At 41.8% G+C, this 24,033-nt stretch overlaps 1 protein-coding gene across 2 annotated transcripts in view; it reads left to right on the forward strand.

The window, feature by feature from the left end:
• CORIN (corin, serine peptidase) overlaps positions 1–24,033 on the forward strand; it is a 308,207-nt gene that overhangs the window by 259,109 nt on the left and 25,065 nt on the right. For both annotated transcript variants that reach the window (XM_007071024.4, XM_043544404.1), the window contains exons 15-17: positions 2,133–2,243; positions 4,039–4,168; positions 23,436–23,558. In XM_007071024.4, coding sequence (XP_007071086.3) covers positions 2,133–2,243; positions 4,039–4,168; positions 23,436–23,558 — 364 coding nt within the window. The remainder of the gene's footprint in view (positions 1–2,132; positions 2,244–4,038; positions 4,169–23,435; positions 23,559–24,033) is intronic.

Raw genomic sequence — 24,033 nt, forward strand, 5'->3', positions numbered from 1 at the left:
GTGCCTGCGGCTTTGGTGTTAGAGATCACACACGCAGGGCCGGGCAACAGAATTTGGCTTGCAGGCGGCCATGGTAAGCCATAGTCTTTTGGCTTCTGCAACCTTCATAACAGCAGCCCCCTCCTTTCCCATACCAAGCAAAGCCCGTTGAGTTGGCCATTTACTGCTGCAGTTTTCCTGTTAACGTGCAGCAGCAGAAACCAAACTAACCCCCTCCCCCCATCCAATTCTCTGGGATGATTGCTTTTCCCCTCCCACCACTGCCTGGCTGGTATCAGGGAAGATCCCTGCTAGTCAAACGCGAACAGCTCAGCGTCAATGTCCCCCCACTTCCACCGTGTGGCTAACTGCAGGGAGGATTTATTTTCAGCCACAGGCAAACAGCCCAGTAGGAACGGCCACTTCTGAAAGTTCCCTTAATCAAATTCCCCTATTTCAACCTGGTTACCATGAACGATATCACTCTCCTGAGGATAACACAGAGAGATAAAGAACAGATGTTGCTTGAATGCCAGCAAACACTGGGACCGTACACTGCCAGGCTTTGTCATGCAATGATACCAGATTACTTGCTACTAGCATGGCGTGGTAAAGTGTCCTACCATGGACGACGGAATAAGGCTGCTCTCCCCAGAAACCTTCTGCAAAGGCTTTTAGAGTACCTCCAGGAGTACCTTCATGGAGATGTCCCTGGAAGATTTCCGCTCCATCCCCAGACACATTAACAGACTTTTCCAATAGCAGTACTGGCCACAAATGCATCCCAAGTCCTCAGGGCTACTTAATCATTAAAAAATACTTGCTTTTATAACATATATTATATTAAAAAAGGTACACTCACCAGAGGTCCCTTCTCCGGCTTCGTTGGGTTGGGAGGGTATTTCAGTCAGGGTGATAAAAAGATCCTGGCTGTCGGGGAAAACGGTGTGCTGTGTGCTCTCCCCAAGCTCGTCGTCCTCCTCATCTTCCCCATCTTCAAAATCCTCAGCCATGGTGGAGAGTATCCCATCCTCGGAGTCCACGGACGGGGTGGGGTAGTGGTGGCGGCCCCCCCAGAATTGCATGCAGCTCAGTGTAGAAGCAGCATGTCTGGGGCTCTGTCACGGAGCGTCCGTTTGATTCTTTGTTTTTCTGGTACGCTTGTCTGAGCTCCTGAAGTTTCACGCGGCACTGTGTTGCGTCCCTGCTGTAGCCTCTGTCCCTCATGGCCTCTGAGATTTTTTGAAATGTTTTGGCATTTTGTCTTTTGGAACGTAGTTCTGATAGCACAGATTCCTCTCCCCATACAGCGATCAGATCCAGTACCTCCCGTTCGGTCCATGCTGGAGCTCTTTTTCGATTCTGGGACTGCATGGTCACCTGTGCTGATGAGCTCGCCTGGCCAAACAGGAAATGAGATTCAAAAGTTCCCGGGGCTTTTCCTGTACACCTGGCCAGTGCATCCTAGTTCAGAGTGCTGTCCAGAGCAGTCACAATGATTGCACTGTGGGATAACTCCCGGAGGCCAATACCTTCCAATTGCGTCCACACTAACACTAATTCGAAACGGCGATGTCAATTTCAGCGCTAATCCCCTCGTTGGGGAAGAGTACAGAAATCTGTTTTAAGAGCCCTTTATGTTGAAAAAATGGCTTCGTTGTGTGGATGGGTGCAGGGTTAATTCGGATTTAATGCTGCTAAATCCGACATAAACTCGTAGTGTAGACCAGGCCTTAGGGTAAAGGATGAATGTCTAATCAACACAGAATAACTGTCTGGGTTAGGATTAGTGCAGTCCAGCAAAAAGTGAGAAACAAAAAGTTTCTATCTAAAGTTTGTGAAGGACTCCAATGCTTTAGTGGTAGGATCATAGTTGAAACTCGGTAGGTAGGATGCACTGAATCATGTACCCTGGCCATGCTATTTCCAGACACTACTTCCCACCTTTGAGGTTTGCTGGCCTCCCACGGATCCCCTCCAGCTGAGTCCTCCTCTCCACCCCGAACAGATTTTCTGCCTGCTGACTCTATCCCCCGCTCCATAAACCTGCTCAGAACTTGTCCCTATGCCTTTACCCAATCAGATCCTAGTGTGCATTTTTATGATAGCCATTTTTAAAATCATCATCTTAATATTTGTGTTTGTCTTGGCAGCATTTTGCAAGGCAGATGAGCTTGAATGTGCCAGTCATGATTGTGTGCCACGTGAGCTGTGGTGCGATGGGCAGCTAGACTGCATGGACAACTCAGACGAATGGAACTGTGGTAAGTCTCATCTGTGCCACTGGCTGGAAGTAATGTTGTGGATGGTAAATGTCATGAAATAGTTGAGTTTTTTAAACATTTTTCCAAAGTGGGGCTGGAAGAACTTGGACTAGGAGCCTGTTCCAGGAAAGCATGAAAGTCAGTACAAACTGTACAGTGGGCAAGGGAGAAAGAGAGAGGGTTAGATGACAAGTGTATGGATACTGCAAGGTGCAGGAGGAGATAAGATGAGAGAAGTGATGTTGACTGAATGGAAATGTGGAGAGCTTCTGAAGTGAGGAGTAGAGTCTTGAGACTGCTGTAAAAGAAGGCAGAGAGGCAATGAAGAAACTGAAGTATAGAAGTGACCTGGGCAGAATGACTAGGGCTTTGATCCTGTACTCATTGAACTTCGTGTCAGAATTCCCATTGACTTCAATGGTGCTGAGAAGAAAATAAGCCTGGCAGCTCCATTTTGAATGCACTGGAAGTGAGAAAGGGGACAGTCAGCAGAGAAACCTGGCTATTACCCACCTGCAGTACCAGCATCCATAAAAAGGCCTCATGCTTTTATGTGTTATTAAAATAAGAGTTCTCAAAGCATGGCTGTTTGAGTAAGAATTATGTAAGTCCCACATAAGCAATAGCAATATCTGAAGGAAGCAGGATGTGTGTGTGTGTTGTGGTGTCCTGGCCCATATACCCGAACTCCACCAGACAGCAATTGGCTGCACTGTATATGTGATGCTACCTGAAGCTAATCTATTTCTCTGTGTGAAGGTAATACAGTACCATGAAGAAATCGGATGTTTTATGACATTTTTAGTGTAAAACAGAAAGATATCCTGTTGTTTAGAGAAACAAATATTCTTTATTCATACTGCTGAGAAAATATATTGTGCACACATCCATCAAAATTACTTAGGCAGTGGAGACAAAAAGTCCTATAAACATGAGTTAGAAGTATCGAGAAGGAGGAATCAAAGATTAATATATAATTTTCTTATAGAGAGGTAAAGGCAGTGTAGTATGAATGAAAAATGCTTAATAACTAAGTGAGTTCGGATGAATGAAATTCAGGAATAAGTGAGAAGTACAAAGTTTAAATAAAAACAATATGTATTTGGGGAAAAATGCACACAAAAAACCTTCTGTCAAGAGTTCCTGTCACAAACTGTAGTACTGTAGGGGCACCTAAGTTTACCTCAGTGCATTTTTGGCCATTTGGAAGCTTTCTTGTGCAGGATCAAAACAAAGGCAGACATTAAGCCAATAAACAGGTTGGGGAAAGAGATGATGATAATGGCAGAGGATGGTCTTTTTTGTGGTCAATAGCTATTGATTGTTCTTCATTTCTATAAACACACTTGATATAGTCATAATAGGAGCAATATAAATTTATCAAGGGCCAGACTGATACTGTTCTTATATTGAGTAGCACCTTATCCCACAAGTGGTCTCATAGATTTCAGTTGGACTACTTGTGGAGTAAGGTACTACTCAACATGAGTTAGGCTGTCAGTCTGGCCCCATATAAACAAATGATGAATTAAAGTGGTTTGGTTTGATCTAAACTTCAGGATGTCTCTCTTGTTTGTTATCTTACGTACTGTCTTGTCTAGGACTACCTAGAGTCTGATGGGCACTGCTGCCTCTTTCTTGAATTAAATCTTCATAAAGTATAGAGGAGATAAAAAATAACTGGATCTTGCATTACTCAAAGACACTTTTGAAAGTATTCTTATATTTACAATGTAACAAACAGCATACCAACTAGCTGAAGAAATACTTAAGTTACTTTTCTTTTTCTTTGCAGTGACCCTATCTAAAAACACAAGCTCTTTGGCATTCCTGACTATTCACAGGTCAGCTACTGACTACCATGTTTGTGCTGATGAGTGGCAAGAAAAGTTAAGCCAACTGGCCTGCAATCAAATGGGTTTAGGGTAAGGTCAGTAGTTTGTAGCATTGATGAATTTCCCAGGCTGATGGGGGCAGCAGAGTTAGTTGAGTCTATTGTGACTATTGTTAGTGTGACCTGCGTGAGATTAAACTTAGTACAAAAAGGGTTAGTAAAGGAAAGGGGTAATGGAATTCTATGAACTCTTGAAAGCAAACTCTCATTAAAATTCTGACACTTTATAAACATTACACAACTGTAATTAAAGGAGGTAGTTAAAAAGATAACCTTTCAGCCAGGTATTGGAAAGTAAATTGAATTTATAATTATTTTTGAAACTAATTATAGCTTCGAAATTTGATACTGAATTTGTTCCTAGCGACTAAAAAACAAACAGTTTGCTTTATGAAACAGAAAGGAAAAACTGTGGTAATTTCAGTTTGTTCACTGCAGTTCTGTAATTAGAATATATCCATGAGAATTTTAAAAAGGGTTTTATCCGACACTCACCTCCCCAGTCAGAGACCCTGTCATTTTCATTAAAAAGAAGGATGGATCCTTAAGGCTGTGCATGGACTACTGTGCCCTAAATAAAATTACCATGCAAAAATGACTACCCCTGATCCCAGAGCTCATAGACCAAGTAAGAATGGCCTGGTTAGTCACCAAGCTGGATGTGAGGAGCGCCTGTAATCTAGTCAGGGTCTGTCCAGGGGACTAACAGAAAACTGCATTTTGAATATGATAGGTGTTAGGGCCCATAAGGAGAGCTCTCTGACCTACTGGTGAGAGTCAGGAGTAGGGTCAGGTCATGGTCACACCAAAGGTCAAAGGGGGACTCAGAAGTCATGCCAAGGGTCACAGCTTGAATCAGCAATGAGGAACAAGGTGTGGTCACAGGAATAGGGACAAATATGGGGAAAAGGAACAAGGCAGGGAGGTGCGGGCTTGGTCTCAGCAGTCTGGGCAGCAACAAGCCTAGCAACTAGTTGCTCAGAAAAGGGATGGGACAGGAATAGGAAGCTTTATGATCAGTAGTGTCCAATCAGCCATCTGCTGTTAGTCATCTGACCCCACTGAATCAGCAGGTGTAGCTTCTGGTGTGTGAGTGGGGGATATTAGCAGCAGTTCCCACATCAGTTCTTGCAACATGATGATATACAGAGTAAGGCTCCTGCTTGGCAGCTGCCCAGGCCTGGGATCAAGACTGGTGGTGCCTGATGCCACCCCATCTCCTAGGGTAATCCACGGGGTCAGACTTCTCTGCATGATTCCTGTGGAAGGTCCATACTTTTGCAGGGGTGTGCACATGATGAGCTAGCTCCCAAGAGAATTCTTCAGGTCCATAACTGTCCCAATCGATCAGATAGTACAGGGGCCCTCTATGCATTTGGGGTCCAGGCTGTCATGGACGAGATATGTCTCGTGGTCTTGAACTTGAACCAGGGGTAGAGGTGGTTCCTGCTGGGGTTTCCCATGGGTCTTCCTTTGGGGTTTTCCCACTTTTACCCAACCAGGGAACCTCTTTTATACTGTTGTTCTGACCATGCTTAACACCCTGTGCACACACATTGGAGTTTCAACCTTCTTTTCCTTATCTGTACTTCTACACCCCGTGAATATTTGGGTGCCCCATTTTTCATAGGTTATCTTAGTTCCTCTTATTCTCATTAGCATCTACACACAACATGTGTCCATGGTAACCTGCAATCAGAACAGGACATTCCATGATGTTACAATCAGGCGTCTTGTGGTCTTGAACAGTACATTGCGGTTTATTTTTCCATAACATCACCTATTGGCTCATCTTTTACAGTAATCTTCTAACCTACCTGGCATATGGTTATTCCTAAGTTACTCACTCATGTCAAAAAGAACAGAAGTACTTGTGGCACCTTAGAGACTAACAAATCTATTAGAGCATAAGCTTTTGTGGGCTACAGTCCATTGCTGCTACTCTGAAACCACTCATGTCAAGCATTCTTAAGCCTACGACCCACTATGGCTAAACTAAAATCTTACAGGCCTCAGCCTGTAGGCTTTGCATTCTAGCCATGCTTTACTTATATATCTAATACACAGTCATCACTCCTACCTACTTGTCAATCTATTGTTCAAGCACCTGGTTGACCTTTTCTGATTGGCCATCCATATGAGGGTAATGTGTGGTGGATGCATGATCTGGACATCTTGGAGGGAAAACTCATCGTTCCAGAACCTGGATATGACTTGGAAGCCACAGTCTGTGGTAAGATGTTTTGGGAGGCCATGGAGGTGGAAGATATGTGTAACTAGAAGGCATGCAGTAGTTTCCACGTGTGCATGGTACAAAATTGGCTGTTTTGGTGAGTTGGTCCATGATAGTTAGTATGGTGTTAGGCCTTCAGATTCGGGTAGTTCCACTATAAAAATCAAGGGTAATATGTGACCAGGGCCAGGAAAGGGTCCCAGGTTGGCATCAGGAGGCCAAAAGTCCTGCTCTAGAGGAGTTTTGTGCAAGCACAGATGTTGCAGGACCTGATGTAGGACCAAATGTCACCTTGCATTTGTGGCCACCAGAACAAGTGGGCTACAACTCAGAGTCTTGGATTGCCCAAAGTCACCTGCCTAAGCGGTATCACGATGTATGCACAGCTCTTCCAGTCTTGGAAAACCCCTGGGGATGGATAGGGAGCCACTGATATAGAGGAGGTTATTGACCCAGGGATAGTGGTGTTGGATCATTAGGGAGAGCTGCTCAAAGCATGGTAAGGAAGTCCGAGGCTACAGACCCACAAATTAAATCGTGTGGTTTTAATGTGTAAGGTGGCAGTTCTTTGGGGTTAGTGGGTTCTGAATAGTATTCCCCTTTTCATCAGAGGGCATCAGCCTAGCCATTCATGTTGCCTGGGTTATACATGATTATGAAATCGAATCTTGAAAAGAATAGGGCCCAACACAACTGATGCTGATTCAGTGCTTTGGCAGATCATAGATATTCTAGATTCTTATGGTCAGTTAAAACTAGGATGGGATGTTTGGCCCCCCCCAGGCAGTGTAGCCAATTCTCACATGGAGACTTCATGGCAAATAACTCCTTGTCTGCTATTTCATAATTGCATAGCTTTTTTTTGACTACTGCTCTACATTGGGTAGATGTTTTCAGAGAACTATCCACAAGTCCAAGATCTCTTTCTTGAGTGGTAACAGCTAATTTAGACCCAATCATTTTTTATGTTTATTTGGGATTACTTTTCCAATGTGCATTACTTTACAGTTATCAACATTGAATTTCATCTGCCATTTTGTTGTTCAGTCATCCAGTTTAGTGAGGTCCTTTTGTAACTCTTCACAGTCAGCTTCATACTTAACTTCCCCAAGTTTCTTCCCCTCGTATTGGATCTCCTGGCTTTTGGACCTTCGTATAAACTCTTGACTGCTGATCTGGACTACCTGCCCACTAGGCTTGGGTGACCATACGTCTCTTGTTGGCTGGGACAGTCCCTTTTTTAAGCCCTGTCCCTTCCCTCCTGGGGTTTTCCCACTCCCCCCCCCCCCAAAAGTGGGCATTTGTCCTGTTTGCTTTTGCTGCCTTGATCAGTTGGGAAGAGCAAATGGGACAGATGCCCACTTTTGTCAAAAAAGTGGAGTGCTGGGGGGCAAGTGGAGATGCCAGCCCCTCCCTCCCTCCCCTCCCCTCCCCCCTGCAGCAGGGGAGACAGAGCTGGGGAGGGGAGGCAGCATTCCAACATTCCCTGCTGACCCAGTGGCAAGACCACTTTGCCACTGTTAGGGCTCTGGCCTGGGACACAGTGGAGTCGGGAGGGCCTGCGTCCTCCTACCCCTGCCACCCTCACCCTCCTTGGAGTGGCAGTATTCCCCCTCCTTAGGCCAAGAGGCCTGCCTTTGTCTGTTCCCCACCAGAGCCAGGAAAAAAAACTAGGGTGGTGTTCACCTCTGCCAGCCACCTAAACTGTTTGCTGAGTGCCTAACCTCTACCTGTGTTCTAGACTGTTTGTTTGGTGCCCTGCCCTGGCTGAGGGCCTGCCCCCCCCCCCCCCCCCGAACCACTCGCAGCTACCCTGCCTAAGGGCTCAAGCCATAGACTGTGTGGTGGCCCGCCCTGGCTGAGGGTCTGGGCCCCTGAACTATTTGCGGCACTACCCTGCCTAAGGGTTGGAGCTGGAGACAACTAACTTCCCCCTTTACTTAGACTGCGGTTTCAGGAGCGTGTCAGCAAAGGGGCATGGCCTCCCTCAGAGACTGACAGCGAGGGAGAGTTACACCCGCCGACACGCTTACAGATATTAATGGGCCACTCTACCTTGAATGATCCCTTACAGTATGTGCTAACTATTTCTGTTCAACAATCTGTTACACCAGGGGTCAGCAACCTTTCAGAAGTGGTGTGCCAAGTCTTCATTTATTCACGCTAATTTAAGGTTTTGCGTGACAGTAATACATTTTAATGTTTTTAGAAGTTCTCTTTCTATAAGTCTTTAATATATAACTAAACTATTGTTGTATGTAAAGTAAATAAGGTTTTTAAAATGTTTAAGAAGCTTCATTTAAAATTAAATTAAAACGCAGAGCCCCCCGGACTGGTGGCCAGGACCCGGGCAGTGTGAGTGCCACTGAAAATCAGCTCGCGTGCCGCCTTTGGCACATGTGCCATAGGTTGCCTACCCCTGTGTTACACCTTGCATTTTGCTGGGAGTTCCTTTCCCAGGCCCGAAGAAGAGCTCTGTGTTGCTCAAAAGCTTGACTCTCTCACCAATAGAAGTTGGTCCATTAAAAAATATTACCCCACCCACCTTGTCTCTCTAATATCCGGGGACTGACACGACTACAACTACACTGCACACACCAAACCACACAGGTACTCTCATTTACACATGTCTAATTGATTAAACAAAGTGCTAAGCAGTGGAGATTCAGGCCTACCCTTTGTATTTTTACTCTCTTGAGAAAGCAGTTGAGGGTTTTCATATGCATTGGAAGTAGGTTGTTGCTGTACACGTGCTGGTCTTTTATCATTCAGTTACTCTTTGTTTTTATGTCAGAATATGCTTAGTGCATATTTTTTTCATAAACATCAACATTTTCATTCTGTGGTTCAAATCCCTTAAAGATTTATACACATGCTTAATTTACTGCAGTGTGAGTAGTCACGTTGAAGTCGATGGGACTATTCACAGTGCATAAAGTTTTTGCAAGATCAGGGTTTCCAGCTATAAGAAAATATAAAACACAAGTTGTGATATGACTAAACTTGAAATGATAAAACAAAGAAGGCATGGGAGTGGCAAGAGGAAACCAGGCACGAAAAGATAAACATGGGAAAGTTCAGAGCAGATGTACATAAATCAGAAAGTCTTCAAAAATAATATTAAGTATAGTAGAGCTCATAAGTAATATGTGCTCTTTGTGAAAGGCCATCTTTGTTCCATTTCTTAAAGTAGCTACTTTTTCAAATTTATAAATTTGAATGAAATAAATGAAGTATTTTCCTAATCTGTGAATGAAATAAATGAAGTATTTTCCTAATTATATTAGGTGGATTAGCAGTTATCATGCAATATTTTCAGAATACTAAATTGCGTATTAATATTTGAATCACAAAGATCCTTTTAAAATTACACCAGCCTAGATTAAAGCATGTGTTTTGTGAATATTTTCCCAAATCAAAATGTCGAATCTACTTTGGCTGTGTTTATGCCCCTTTTGTGTTCACTTTTTGCAAACATTATAGTGAATGAGTTTACTGTCAGATATATACACAAAATAGTGAATTTGAAGAAAATATTAGAAAAAGTTCATGAAAGCAAATTTTGAACTCTGAGACACGAGTGTTTGCATCTGATGGGAACAGAAAGAATGTGACCTAATTGTCTGACAGCCCTTTCACTGATGGAGCACCACATGTGGCCAGAATTGTTAACCTAAGTTACAGTTTAATGTCTGCAATCAGACCGCTTGCATAGGGCTCCATATATTTCTAAACTGTATCAAACTTTTGAGGAAAACTACTTTTCAGTGGTTAAAAATGCTGTGATACATGAAGGGCGGGGGAGTAGTTCCCTTTAATGGACACCCAGCCAGCCAGTTAGCTGTAAAATCCCTCCTGGTCTGTTCTCTGTTTGCTTTACCTGTAAAGGGTTAACAAACCCACAGGTAAAAGATAAGGAGTGGGCACCTGACCAAAAGAGCCAATGAGAATTTAGAACTTTTTAAAATTGGGAAAGAAACTTTCCTTTTGTTTGTTGTTTCTCTGGGCTGCAGGGACACAGAGCAGTAATGCTGTAACCAGCTTTAAACCAGGTATGATTATAGATTATCAATTCATACCTTGAACCTACTTATCTGGAGCCTCAGATATGTAAGTAAAATTAGGGAATGTCTAAAAAGATGCGATTAGGGTTATTTCTTTTATTTCTTATTGGCTTGTGGACTCCTCTCTGCTGACTCCAGATGCTTTTGTTTCCTTGTAACTTTTAAGCTGAACCCCCAAGAAAGCTATTTTGGGTGCTTGATTCTGGGAATTGCTCTTTTAAAATCTAGCAAAAAGCCTAAATTCCAGATGTAGTTTCTTTCTTTTTGTTTTTAATAAAATTTACCTTTTTTAAGAATAGGATTGGATTTTTAGTGTCCTAATTGGTTTGTGCATATGCTGTTTGATTAGCTTGTGGCAACAGCTACTTTCCTTTGTTTTCTCTCTCAGCTCTTCCCTGGGGCGGGGGGGAGGGAGGGCTTGAGGGTACCCCACAGGGAGGAATTCCCAAGTGCTCCTTCCTGGGTCTAAGGGGTTTTTTTGCATTTGGGTGGTGGCAATGTTTACCAAGCCAAGGTCAGAGAAAAGCTGTAACCTTGGGAGCTTAATACAAGCCTGGAGTGTCAAGTATTAATTTTTAGAATCCTTGCTTGCCCCCACCTTCTGCACTCAGAGTGACAGCGTGGGGATTCAGCCTTGACAAATGCATTCCTCAAGCCCCATTGGGTTAACAGAAATTCTGTAGCTCTAGAGATTGCAGAAACAATGCTCTGGACATAATAGAGCATGCTAGTCTCCTTTCTAATGGAATCATATAATCACAGATAGGATAAGAATTTGGATAAAGGGGAAGTACAGCTTATTATAGGATTAATATACAATTATCTAATACAGGAATTAAAAATGTTTAGCCCGACTGGTCCTGAATCAGAATTTTCCCAATGGATCTCAGGATGTTTGTAAGTTTGTAAAGTCATACTTCCCTTCCCCATAGAAGGGCAAAGAACACCTCCTCTTCCCAATTGGGAAAATGACACTGAAACAACGTGACTGGAAATTTCCAATTTCTGTCCCCATTAAATAAGTAATTATTTAACTCTGTCACTTCTAAGTCACTATGTGAGATAAAAATTTCAGCCCTTTCAAAGCTATTTTATAAAAGGGTAGAATGCATAATAAAGTTTTTTTGGCAGTGATGAGTAACCATGTAAGAGATGTTGAGAAATTCAGATCCAGAACCCAAGTTTGTGGCTTGTGCCTATCTCTAACAATAAAAGTTGATGTCTCCTGATTCTTCAGAAAACTGAAGTCAGGTTCTTTTTTCCTACTCTTGAGGCAAAATTCTGTCAGTCATCTGAAGCTTCATTTTCTCAGTTTATTTTCATTACACAGTGACAGAGCCAATAATGGCATAAATTATCTTTGAAGGAGGTCTTTGAGAAAAATGAGGAACACAATACATTTACCAGAACCAGTTGTGGAAAGAAGGAATTTGAACGACTATAACATATTTAATTCTTCTTTAGACCTTAAGCCAGGTTGGCAGTAAATACATCACTTATGTGAACATTTTCTGCATTGGCAGGGAGAGGGACGAGATGATGTAATGTTTTCAGGATTTCAAATTGCTTTGAAATCACACTTCAAGTCATATACCTCGCCTGTTTGCCATTGACATCCTCTATGGTTTATTAGATATAAAATGGCCTCTAACAAGAAAGCCTGTAATAGTAGACTGATAACATTTGGCGTGTTGTCAGTAGGTTGCTTATTTCCAGACACAATTTAGTAGGATGGATTATATATTAAGTTAGAATATATATTATATAAGGCAAGAAAATATCAATGACAAATGTTTTTCCCTTGCAATAGTCACATTCTGCTCTAAGGGTAATAACATCTTGAGCAAAACTTTTTTTGTGTGCATGGACATTCATAATAAACCAGATCAGAAAGTGATTTTAAAAAGGGAATATTTTGTGATTTACATTCCCCACCACCATGAATAAATTTAAAGATCTAAACAAATAAATGCCACCTGTATGATGCCATTATACAGAGGGCATTTGTTATATAGATATAAGTTTGTTTAATAATAGTTTATGTGAGCCTATGTTACCTTATGCCTGAAATTACAAGGAAAGGTAGTACATGGTACTTTTCTTCTCTGTACAGTTGTTCAAGATAGAAATCATAGTTTTATTTAGTAGTGAATTCCCAGATGATAAGTCCCAGTGCTCTGTAATCTTTAGAACATAGAAGGAATGGCTTTCTAACTCAGGAGTGGGCAAACTATGGCCTGGGGGCCGCATGCGGCCCTTCAGATGTTTTAATCTGGCCCTTGAGCTCCTGCCGGGGAGCAGGGTCCGGGGCTTGCCCTGCTCCAATGCTCCAGTGCATGCCATGCCACTCTGTGGCTCTGCGTGGCTCCCAGAAGCAGCAGCATGTTCCCACTCCAGCTCCTATGCAGAGGGGCAGCCAGGGGGCTCCACACATTGCCCCCATAGCTCCCATTGGCTGGCAACCGTAGCCAATGGGAGCTGCAGGGGCAGCGCCCTGCAGACAGGGCAGCACACAGACCCGCCTGGTCGGGCCTCCGTGTAGGAGCCGGAAGCGGGACATGCCGCTGCTTCCAGGAGCTGCTTGAAGTAAGCACTGCCCGGAGTCTGCACCTCCGACCCCCTCCCATGACCCAACCCCCTGCCCCAGTCCTGATCCCTGTCCCACCCTCCGAACCCCTCAGTCCCAGCCCAGAGCACCCTCCTGCACTCCAAAGCCCGCACCCCCAGCCGGAGCCTGCACCCCAACCCCCTGCCAGAGCCCTCTCCCGCACCCTGAACTCCTCATTTCTGGCCCCACTCCAGAGCCCACACCCACAGCTGGATCCCTCACCCCCTCCTGCACCCCAACCCCCAATTTCATGAGCATTCATGGTCCACCATACAATTTCCATACCCAGATGTGGCCCTTGGACCAAAAAGTTTGCCAACCCCTGTTTTAACTGCTTATGGATCTTTGTTTGTTTGTTTATTTTAAGTATTGAGAATTTATTAACCGCAAACAAATGAATAGAATTTAAGGATAATGAAATGTGGTTCTGTTAGATGAATTTAGCAATTGGTTCCAAATACACATGAATAACGTTTCTAAATGACAGATTCTAAAACATCAGTCAGTTTGAAAATGTACATATTATAAACTTGACCTCTGGTAGCTGGAGCAACATAAAAAATAACCCAGTTTCTGCCTATTGTACTAAACTCAGGCTATTTGCCTGGCTGACAGTCAATACTACTTCCATACAGATTGTATTTTTTCTACAGTTTGTTATAGTGCAACATAGTGATGTGATATGATCCCTGGCTCTGAAAAGGGCAGAGCACCCTGTTATAGTAGTTCTGTATCTTGAATTTAGTAAATTCTGTTGAAGTGCAAATCCAGATAGCTTCCAGATTACTCTTTCTTAGCTGTATTGTCTCTGTATTTCTAACAAGAGTAAAGAGCCATTAAAAACTTATTTTTGTTTGTAAAGTATGCAGATATGAGACTGAATTCAAACAAGAAGCAATTTTAAGTAATAATCTGTCACTTTTCTGACAATAATTGTACTTTAACTCCTTTTTGTTGGGTAAGTATGTAATATCATCCAAATTGCTGTAGTCCTACATAATAGAACACGCACCTCACAGTCAGTGCTAGATTCAGAAGTGTAAGGCCTTGTCTACATGGAGACTTAATGCATGGCAAACCAGGATATGAATGTACAGCGAACTAGCTTTCCATGCACTAACTGGCCATGTGGACCTTACTACCATGCTCTGAAAGTTCCATAGTACTCTTTGATATACTGCTATTTAAGTGTAACCTTAACACAGAATTTCTTGGCTTTTTGGTGTTATAGATGCCTAGTTTCAACTTTAACTCCAACATAATTATTTTGTTGAGAATGTTCTTAGATTTTAAAAATCAGCTCTGTTACACTACCATGTTACCTCTGATGTCCATTGTAGTTTTCTAAAAGAGATGTATTGATCTAGACATCTGTGCAGTATTGATATGGGGTGAAATTTTCAAATGCATCAAAGTCCCGTTTTAAAAAAATAACTGAGGCTCAGATCTTCAAAGTCTTTAGTCACCTAATTCCCATTGACATACCTTTGAGGATCTGGGTGTTAGCAGCCTAAATCCCATTTCATTTTGAAAATGGGCCTTAGGCCTCTAAGTCCCTTAGGTGCTTTTGAAAATCCATAGGCCTTGCCTTCACTATATAGCTAACTCAATAACTATAACTATATAGCTAACTAATAATTTAGTATTACCATCAGAGCACCATGGAGTCACTGAGTAAAACAGAACAGCATTATAAAACTTTATTATCTGCAGTTCTGGACATAAATTTTACATGCTATGGGGGTTTTGTGGGTTAAGAAACCCATAAGTTGAGGCTTCAGCTAGCTGCCATGCTGACTGGTCTGAAGCTCAGAAATTCTAACATCATTCATTCAAGCTATATGTATCCATTCAGATCTTATAATACCCACAGGACTATTCAGTTACACACATATGGTCTGTGTATTCATGTAGGTATTCTAATGGAACCCTGGAATCATGTGGTTATTATAATGACCTCATAATGCATTTCAGTAGTTCCATACAGGTACTATCATGGGGTATTATAATGGCACATTGATTCTGGCAGAGCTGCTCAGCTCTTCATGGACTCTGTTGGAGAATCTGATCTTAGTAATCACCACATTTTAATGTTTTAATACATTTTAATGTAAATGGATTCATCTAGGAACAAAGAATGTAGAGCATACTTATAAGATGGGGGACTTTATCCCGGGAAGCAGTGACTCTGAAAAAGATTTGGGGTTCATTGTGGATAATTAACTGAACATGAGCTCCCACAGTGTGACGCAGTGGTCAAAGGAGCTATTGCGATCCTGGAATGCATTAACAGGGGAATCTTGAGTAGGAGTAGAGAGGTTATTATTTTACCTCTCTATTTGGCATTAGTGCAACCACTACTGGAATATTGTGTCTAGTTCTGGTGCCCACAATTCAAGAAGGATGTTGGTAAATTGGAGAGGATTCAGAGAAGAGACATAAGAATAATTAAGGTTTCAGAGTAGCAGCCGTGTTAGTCTGTATCCGCAAAAAGAAAAGGAGTACTTGTGGCACCTTAGAGACTAACCAATTTATTTGAGCATAAGCTTTTGTAGCTCACGAAAGCTTATGCTCAAATAAATTGGTTAGTCTCTAAGGTGCCACAAGTACTCCTTTTCTTTTTAAGAATAATTAAAAGACTAGAAAACTTGCCTTATAGTGATAGACCAAAGAGCTCCATCTATTTAGCTTAACAAAGAGAAGGTTAAAAGGGTTGACTTGATTACTGTCTATAAGTATCTACTGGGGAACAAATATTTAATTATTGGCTCTTCAATCAAGCTGAGAAAGGTACAACACAATCCAATGCTGGAAGTTAAAGCTAGACAAATTCAGACTGGAAATAGGGTATAAAGTTTTAATGGTGAGAGTAATTAAATTAGTGCCAATGTCAACAGATTAAAACAAACTTGGAGTTTCTGGGCCAGGTAATTTTTGAGATATAAGCCAATCAAATGTTAGGAAACCTTGCAAGAAGTGCAAGCTCTTCTTCTTCTTTATGAAGTGTGCATATCTCCAAAATACTTTATTATTAAACAGGTTTAGTATGGTAATGTCTAAGATCCAAGAATGCGGTCCCATTGTGCTAGGCACTGTACAAACGACAGTAGATGGTTCCCTGCCCTGAACAGCTTACAATGTAAGTAGACAAGACATCCATAGGATGGGGAAAAGGGTAGAACATACAAGATTCTTATAAACAGACTGAATACTGTGATGGCAGCAAGTATAGTGTGAGTTCCACAATATTTTTTGTGGAGGGGCATGGGGGATGGAGTTTATTTAGCAAGGAATCATTCAATAGAAAGAAAAGAAAAGGGAAAGGGGTGTGGGGGAAAGGCCAGGGGAGTAGATGATGTGTAGTGATGCTAAAGTGAAGAGACTGTGAGGGAGGGAAAAGGGAAGGGTTGGTGCAAATAGCCAATCAGCACAGGGCAGAGAGAGTCCAGTCAAAACTGTAGGAAGTTCTCCAAAAGCGTGTATGTCTTTAAAAAACAAACAAATAACAAAAAACACACTTGAAAATCACACTGTTGATCAAAATCCTTGTACCTTCTAGAGTTAAAAATAAAACCTCAGATGACTAACCCTGAGAGAAGTTAGGGAAGAAACAATTTGCTTCCTTTGTCCAGGTTGTATTCCATGGGTGAAATTCTGTGCCATATCTGTAAGAGGTGCACTATGGATCTTGCAGCCAGGAAATGGGAGTGGCTTAAGTGGCCATCTCTGCACCCTCACAAGCTTGAGGGCTCTCTTGTTAGCAAAGAGTGAAGCTGAATAGAGCAGGTTAAGTTGAAGAAGTGGAACATTATTAATTCTTGTGCACTGCTTTGTTCATGTGGTCAAGTTGCTTCCAGCCTAACTCCACTCATTCCCTGTTCCCTTGTTGTCGTGTCAATAACAGCCCCTGCAGGGAACATGGGCACTCTGACTCCATTTCCATTGATCATGATACAGGGGCCTCTGTAGGTATTATGGCTGCCTCTGGGCTGCAGAGCTGCCCAGAAACTCCACCACAGGCCCGACCTGAGTCATACCATGCTACTCCTGCTCCAAACTGTGTCCCTGGCCCTGTCCACTATGCCTAGGTTTGTGGAATGGGGAAGAGGGGGCATCAGGAACTAGATTTAATACTTAGTCACTTTCAGAGCATTCAAATGGATAGTGTCCTTTTAATGGTGGTGAATGGATATATTATTATAGAATATAATCTGGAATTACTTCTTTTTATAAATACAAAGCATAGGTTAGCTACAGTCTGTTTGTTTTACCTTATTAAGATCACACAATATTTGGGGTAATACAGAGATTTACAAACTTCATTGCACTGCGACCCCCTTCTGACAACAAAAATTACTACATGACCCCAGCACGGGGGACTGAAGCCTGAGCCCACCCAAGCCACACTGCCCTGAGGGGATAGGAGAGCCAAAGCCAACGGGCTTCAGCCCCGCCACCCAGGGCTGAAGCCAAAGCCCCAGCCCCGCCGCCCAGGGCTGAAGCTGAAGCCCAAGCCTTGCTGCCCAGAGTCGGGGGCTCAGGCTTGGGCTTCGACCCTGGGCCCCAGCAAGTCTAACACCAGCCCTGACGACCCCATTAAAAAGGGGTCCCGAGCCACAGTTCGAGAACCACTGGGGTAATATAAGCTTGCATCCATCAACTGGCATGATGATGTTCATGTTTAAAAATACATTTTTCTGAATTATATATTTTATAAATTACATATTTGGTGAAAGTCACACAATGGATAAAACACCATTCTACAAAATTATGAAGTAATGGAGAAGTTGCTCATGGCAGATTCTTCATACAAAGAAGACAGGTCAAAAATGTTAAACAAAATGGTTTTGTGAACATTGTTGGAGGAGATGGAAGGGGAAATGAGAAAATACTGGAAATTAATAGAAGGAGACAGCTGTGTCTGTTTACCATAAGCAGATACAGGAGGTAGAAGCTCTTTGCTGCAGAAGAGCCTTCATCTGATGAGGTGAAAACTGTTTTAAAAGTGCTTACTAGCAACCGCTGCTGGCTAGTAGATCATGGAGTGATAATTGTTTAATATGCCCAGAGGAGATTAGAGAAGGAAACCATACAATGGACAGAATCCAAGGACAGGACCTCAGAGTCTAATTAATTCTGCCAGTCCTGCTGAGAGTATTTCCATATGGTAGCACTGACAGCCATTGCCAAAAAGCATGCTTAGTCGATCATCAACAACTTGTATAGTAAGCTAACCAATGGATGCTACCTGTTTTAAACCACTGTAATTGTAATATAGCTCAGATTTAAAAATAGCCTAATGCCATATGCTGCCCTATGAGAAAGATGCAGGAGCAATCTCTAGGCCCTTGGACATTTTTCCTGATTTTTTTTTTTTTTTGGTTATTCTTCCTTCCATTGGCTGGAATCCAGAATTTGAGTTATTGTTAGACTTTAGTTGATGCAGACCTGGCAAACTAACTCACTGCTGACATAGAGCATGATGTACCATATTGCTAATTTTTATGGCTAATAGATCATTCTTTACAGGAAAACCATGAGGTGTCTGGAGCCATTTATGAGCTATGTCCTCTCCTTCATATAGCAATTCAAACATATCAAAAACAGCAACTTATTTAGTGGATACACAGGCAGAGTTGTTAGCATAATAACAGATAATGGCTGGGCTCAAGAGGTGTAAGTCTGAAAATATCATTTAGTGGAACCATTCCAATCTATATTTAGTTGTCTGTTGGACAGATGTAGACTCCCAGGTTCCTCTAGCTATTTGTTTTGTTTAGCAGACTTGAAAACTTGGACTCAGACTGTTAAATTCTATAACTGAAGTCCAGTTTTATCTTTACATTTTTACAGGTTAACAAGCTTCTGATGGTCAGTATCAATTAGAAAACCCCAAACTCTCTACTACTACTACGTGTGTGTGTGTATAATATATAATTTAACGTAATTTCCCACATGTATAATTAAAAAAGTACAAGAAGGAATTTTATTTTTTAACATTAAATAAGTGATTTATTTTAAAGTATATTAAGTGTTATCCCTCTCTTCTCCCATAAAGGATTCCTTAGCTATCAAGCTTAGGGACTCTATAATCTTCTGAGTAGAAGCGTGGTCTTGGACATAACAGAAACTTCTGTATTAGATCAAATGGATGGGTCTGAAAAACAAATTAGTTTTCCAGGAAAGGCCCAAATAGTAACAGATTTCCTAGGTGGGGGGAGAAATCAAGCATTAGAAACTGTAAGATGCTTAAAAATACAATTAAACTATGAATCAGTTTGTTTGTGGTTCACTAATTGTGCAGTAGCCCTGAATATCTGTATTTTTCCAAACCTACTTATGACTTTTGTCTAACTTCAGTTTAAAGGAAAATGGCATTGGATTTTTTTACACTTTTTTAAAACTCTTTATGTGTAACAGTTTTTTAGAATCTTGAACAAGTCATTCCTGCAGATTTTTTCTGTTGAGGAAAGCCAGATTTTTCTTCATCATGGCTTTAGATTGTCATTAAAAAAAATCTTGATGAGGAAACAAGTCTGAGAGTTGAATGTTTCATTGGAAGCTTAAAGGCATCTTGGCAGAATCTGAGAATCCATCATGTTTTCTTCTTACACCCATTGCTCAGGCAAGGTCAGAACTTTTTTTGAAATACAATATATTGTTCATCATTCATCTTCACTGTCCACGTGTGCTTCTTAGTGCAGATCCTGCATTTCTTATGTACCCAAATCTTCCACTGACTTTAATGGGAGTTTTGGGTGTATGGGGAAGGCACAATCAGGCCCTTAATAATATATACAGAACTATTTCTCTTTAGTCATAACTTCCACTGTGCTTGTTTTTTCCCCCCCTTTCCAATGTCTAACTAATCAATACATAGTGACACTTAAGTCAATGGGACTTAAGTACATGCTAAAAGTTAAGCACATGCTTGAGCACTTTGCCGAAATGGGAGCATCATTCCTAAGCACATTGTCAACACTTAAATAACGATTGTAATAACAGGGTTTTATTTTTTCTTCCCACTTATTTTCCCTAGACCCTTGCCACCCACCTTAGTAAAATCACAATTGGGTGAGTTTTTGCCTCTAGTTTCACCAGCTTTGAAAGATTTTCAGTGGTAGTCCATTGCACTGCTTTAGCTCCAGCTCCAGACAGAAAGCTGCTTTAGGTACCTCTTCTGAATCTTCCAACATTTATCTGATGTCTTTAACCGCAAACAAAAACTTGCTTTTGCCAGAGGATGTTACATCTATTTATCAGTTTAAAGTTTGTCAATCTAAATCTAAAAGTTTGTAATATCTGGAACTAGCCCCCCCTTACACATTTTTCCTTTGCCTGTGTCTTCCCTATTACTATTCAGTTTTCTGTCTGTGTGTGTGTCCTCCTAAGATTTTCTTTCTTTCTTTCTAATATATATACCCTTAATTTCAGCTTGGTCCCCCTTTTTGGGAGGGGCAAAATTTTTGGCCCTGGGGTGTCTGTCATATAGATCGCTATGGAACTGCACAGTCCCACTGCGCTTTGATGTTACCTAGGCCTGAACATAGCCTTGCCTTTCTGCTACTGGAGAAGGATGCATGGGACCAGGGGCAATGGAACATGATGGAGGCTTCTGTATGCCCTGCCAGGTGCTGCCTGCTGTTCAGCTTCCTGGAGCTGATCGCAGCTAGCATAAATGACTCTAGAGTACCTGCTCTTACTTATGCTTGGGAACCACTCCAACATATAGAGAGCTCAGGATCAAGGGAGCATAAAGGCAAACTTTAGTGCACCTGAGCTGTACCCTGTACAGTTTGACTGGACTTCAGGATCTGGTATTTTGTTAGTTAACTCATGTTGTAGAGCTACATATGGAACTCTTTTCAAATTCACAGCACAAGAGCAAATATTCAGAAATGTGTGTTTCTGAAGGGTTTTAAGATAAAAAAATAGCCAATTTTGCCAAATGTTTTGCAGAAGAGCAATCATAGAATATCAGGGTTGGAAGGGACCTCAGGAGGTTGTTACCCAGGGTTCTTTCAACCCAAAACTCTTGGTAACTTTTACTCTGTGCGAGGTGGTGTCAGGAAATAAATCAGGGGAGACACGGCCATCCGACCAATAGATGGCTGGCACAAACAGGACAACACGAGTGCTTTCACTTAAAGCTAAACCTTTCTTAGTCTCAAGCACTTATACACACGTCCGCAACAGGTTAGTAAAACACCCCCAACCCTTGATAATTACCAAAGCTGAGTGCGGCTCTCGAGTGGCACAGCGGCAGCCCATCTGCCGGTGGGGAACACAAGATGCATCCAGAGGGAGAGTCCAGTCCTGAAGAGTCCCACCACCTCAGACTTTTCCCCCTTATTTATACATTAGTAATAGAATGACATGTCCCTTAAAGCAAACTTGTTAAGTAAGCAGTTTCAATGGTCAAGCAAGAGGTTCCTTCTGATTATCGATTAACCAGGTGTGAGTTTTTCCAGAGTTTGCAGCCTTGAGGCCCTAATAGACATTCCTGGGGCACATCCTGCTCTTCTAAAATGCATGTATCAGCAACTCAACACAATTCTTATCAGGAGGGGTGCGGGGTCAAGCTGCCCTCTCTGTGGCACCCAAAAACCCCCTTCCCCTCCTGCCTTGGTTAAACTGAATGGCCAATTTACAGCCTGCTGACTTGGCTGCTTTTAGCAATAAGCCATAGTGGTTTCAGGCACTTTACTGGTTTACCAAAGTCTCTCCGTACAAGGTCATCTAGTCCAACCCCCTGCTCAAAGCAGGACCAATCCCCAACTAAATCATCCCAGCCAGGGCTTTGTCAAGCCTGATCTTGAAAACTCCTAAGGAAGGAGATTCCACCACCTCTCTAGGTAACCCATTCCAGTGCTTCACCACCCTCCCAGTGAAAAAGCTTTTCCTAACATCCAACCTAAACCTCCCCCACTGCAACTTGAGACCATTACTCCTTGTTCTGTCATCTGGTACCACTAAGAACAGTCTAGATCCATCCTCTTTGGAACCCCCCTTCAGGTAGTTGAAAGCAGTTATCAAATCCCCCCTCATTCTTCTCTTCTGCAGACTAAACAATCCCAGTTCCCTCAGCCTCTCCTCATAAGTCATGTGCTCCAGCACCCTAATAATTTTTGTTGCCCTCCGCTGGACTCTTTCCAATTTTTCCACATCCTTCTTGTAGTGTGGGGCCCAAAACTGGACACAGTACTCCAGATGAGTCCTCACCAATGTTGAATAGAGGGGAATGATCACGTCCCTCGATCTGCTGGCAATGCCCCTACTTATACAGCCCAAAATGCCGTTAGCCTTCTTGGCAACAAGGGCACACTGTTGACTCATATTCAGCTTCTCGTCCATTATAACCCCTAGATCCTTTTCTGCAATATTTCAAGAGTGCAAAATCGCCTGAAATGAAATGATAAAATTTAACAAATGATCACTATGTTTACACAGCTTTCATGTTACTGCACATAGGCACCATATCTTTTGAAATCCAAATCCATGAAGAATCTTCCTGCTGTTTGAGAATCTGCTAATTTTTTTTATTAAAAGGCATTTGTATTCTGGGGCAGAATGATCTGATGTTCCCTTAAATTGACCTGCTTGTCTAATGCGTAAATGGTTTAAAAAAAATCTTTTCAGTTTTTTTTAAACGGCATCTTGTACAAATTAATTCAGGAGAAAAATGTATAATTTTTTGACCAAGCAGTTGTTGAATCTAGAATCAGGTAAGTACCTGAGGGCTTGATTCTTTGTATAAGTAACCTTACAATGAAGAGCTTCAAAGAGAGAGATGAAAGTCTTACTTACCAGGAAAAAAAGGGGGGGAAAATTGATCTTACCAACCTGCCAAATCTGATTATCTGCTACTTCCGTTTAAGAGACTCTATTTTGATATGTTCTGAAATTTTCCTGTGTCTGTTGATCAGTATGAATAAAATCAATCCATACAGTGATCATCATTCCTGATTATATCTTGTGGAAGCAATATGAGCTAAACAGACACATAGTGGGTAACTGAAAATTGCTTGGAAAGGAAATTTGTGGGAAGAAAAAGCTTGGATGTGATTCTGAGCATTATGACCAAAATGTAATAGTAATGAATAAAGTAGATGTGAAATAATGCTTACATTTTCTGCCACCAGAGAACTTTTGCCATTTCCATTTCCCACTTCCACTTGTTAGAACATTTATCATGAATAACAGTAAAATGTGAGTAGGTCTGACTGGCCAAAACCTGTCTCGCAACCATCTGCAGATCTGGAGTATCATTCAATGGCCTGACTTTGGCATAAAGGGGAAGTACTAAAGCATCTTTCCCTCCCATCAATTTAATGTATGGATAGTCAGAGTCAAAGATATTTGAAGATCCATGGACTGTTTTTATTTGTTTCAGGGGGCCATCTGCAACAAAAATTGTACAAGAAAATGAGCAACTACACCATCGAAAGTGGCTGAATCTGCATTCTGACTGGAAGAATAAAAATGCATCCACATTACCTGCCCTTGTAGTGAAAGGGTAAGGGACAGCTAGTGTGTGCTCCATATGTGCTTCAGAGAGGTGAACGGAGCTATAGCAATGAAGGATGGTATTTCCATTAGTGAATTTTGTGTTCTGAGTGTAGAAAGGTATCTGTGTTTGCATTCACATAAACATATGTATGCATGACGTAATGTAAATTTCACAGTGAGGCTAATGTCTCTTACAACTTCACTCTCATTATTCACTCTGATATTCTGCACTCCTTACACGAGTGGAACTGCTTAGGAATTTCCCTAGGAGTTCCATACATTTAGGGAGAACATACTTACATTACTGAGATTGGCAAAGTGTCTGTTTTGTAACAGAAGTGTTAATTCCGTGAGAATAGAATTTTGCAATCTGTTTTCAAACAAAGCAGGATAGATTTTTACACCAATTTTTATACAACATAAACTCCAGGCTACCACATTAATTTCAACAGAGTTGTAAATCAGCTGAGAATTTGGCCCAG

The sequence above is a fragment of the Chelonia mydas genome, chromosome 4 (genome assembly GCF_015237465.2).
Source record: "Chelonia mydas isolate rCheMyd1 chromosome 4, rCheMyd1.pri.v2, whole genome shotgun sequence".
NCBI lineage: Eukaryota > Metazoa > Chordata > Testudines > Cheloniidae > Chelonia > Chelonia mydas.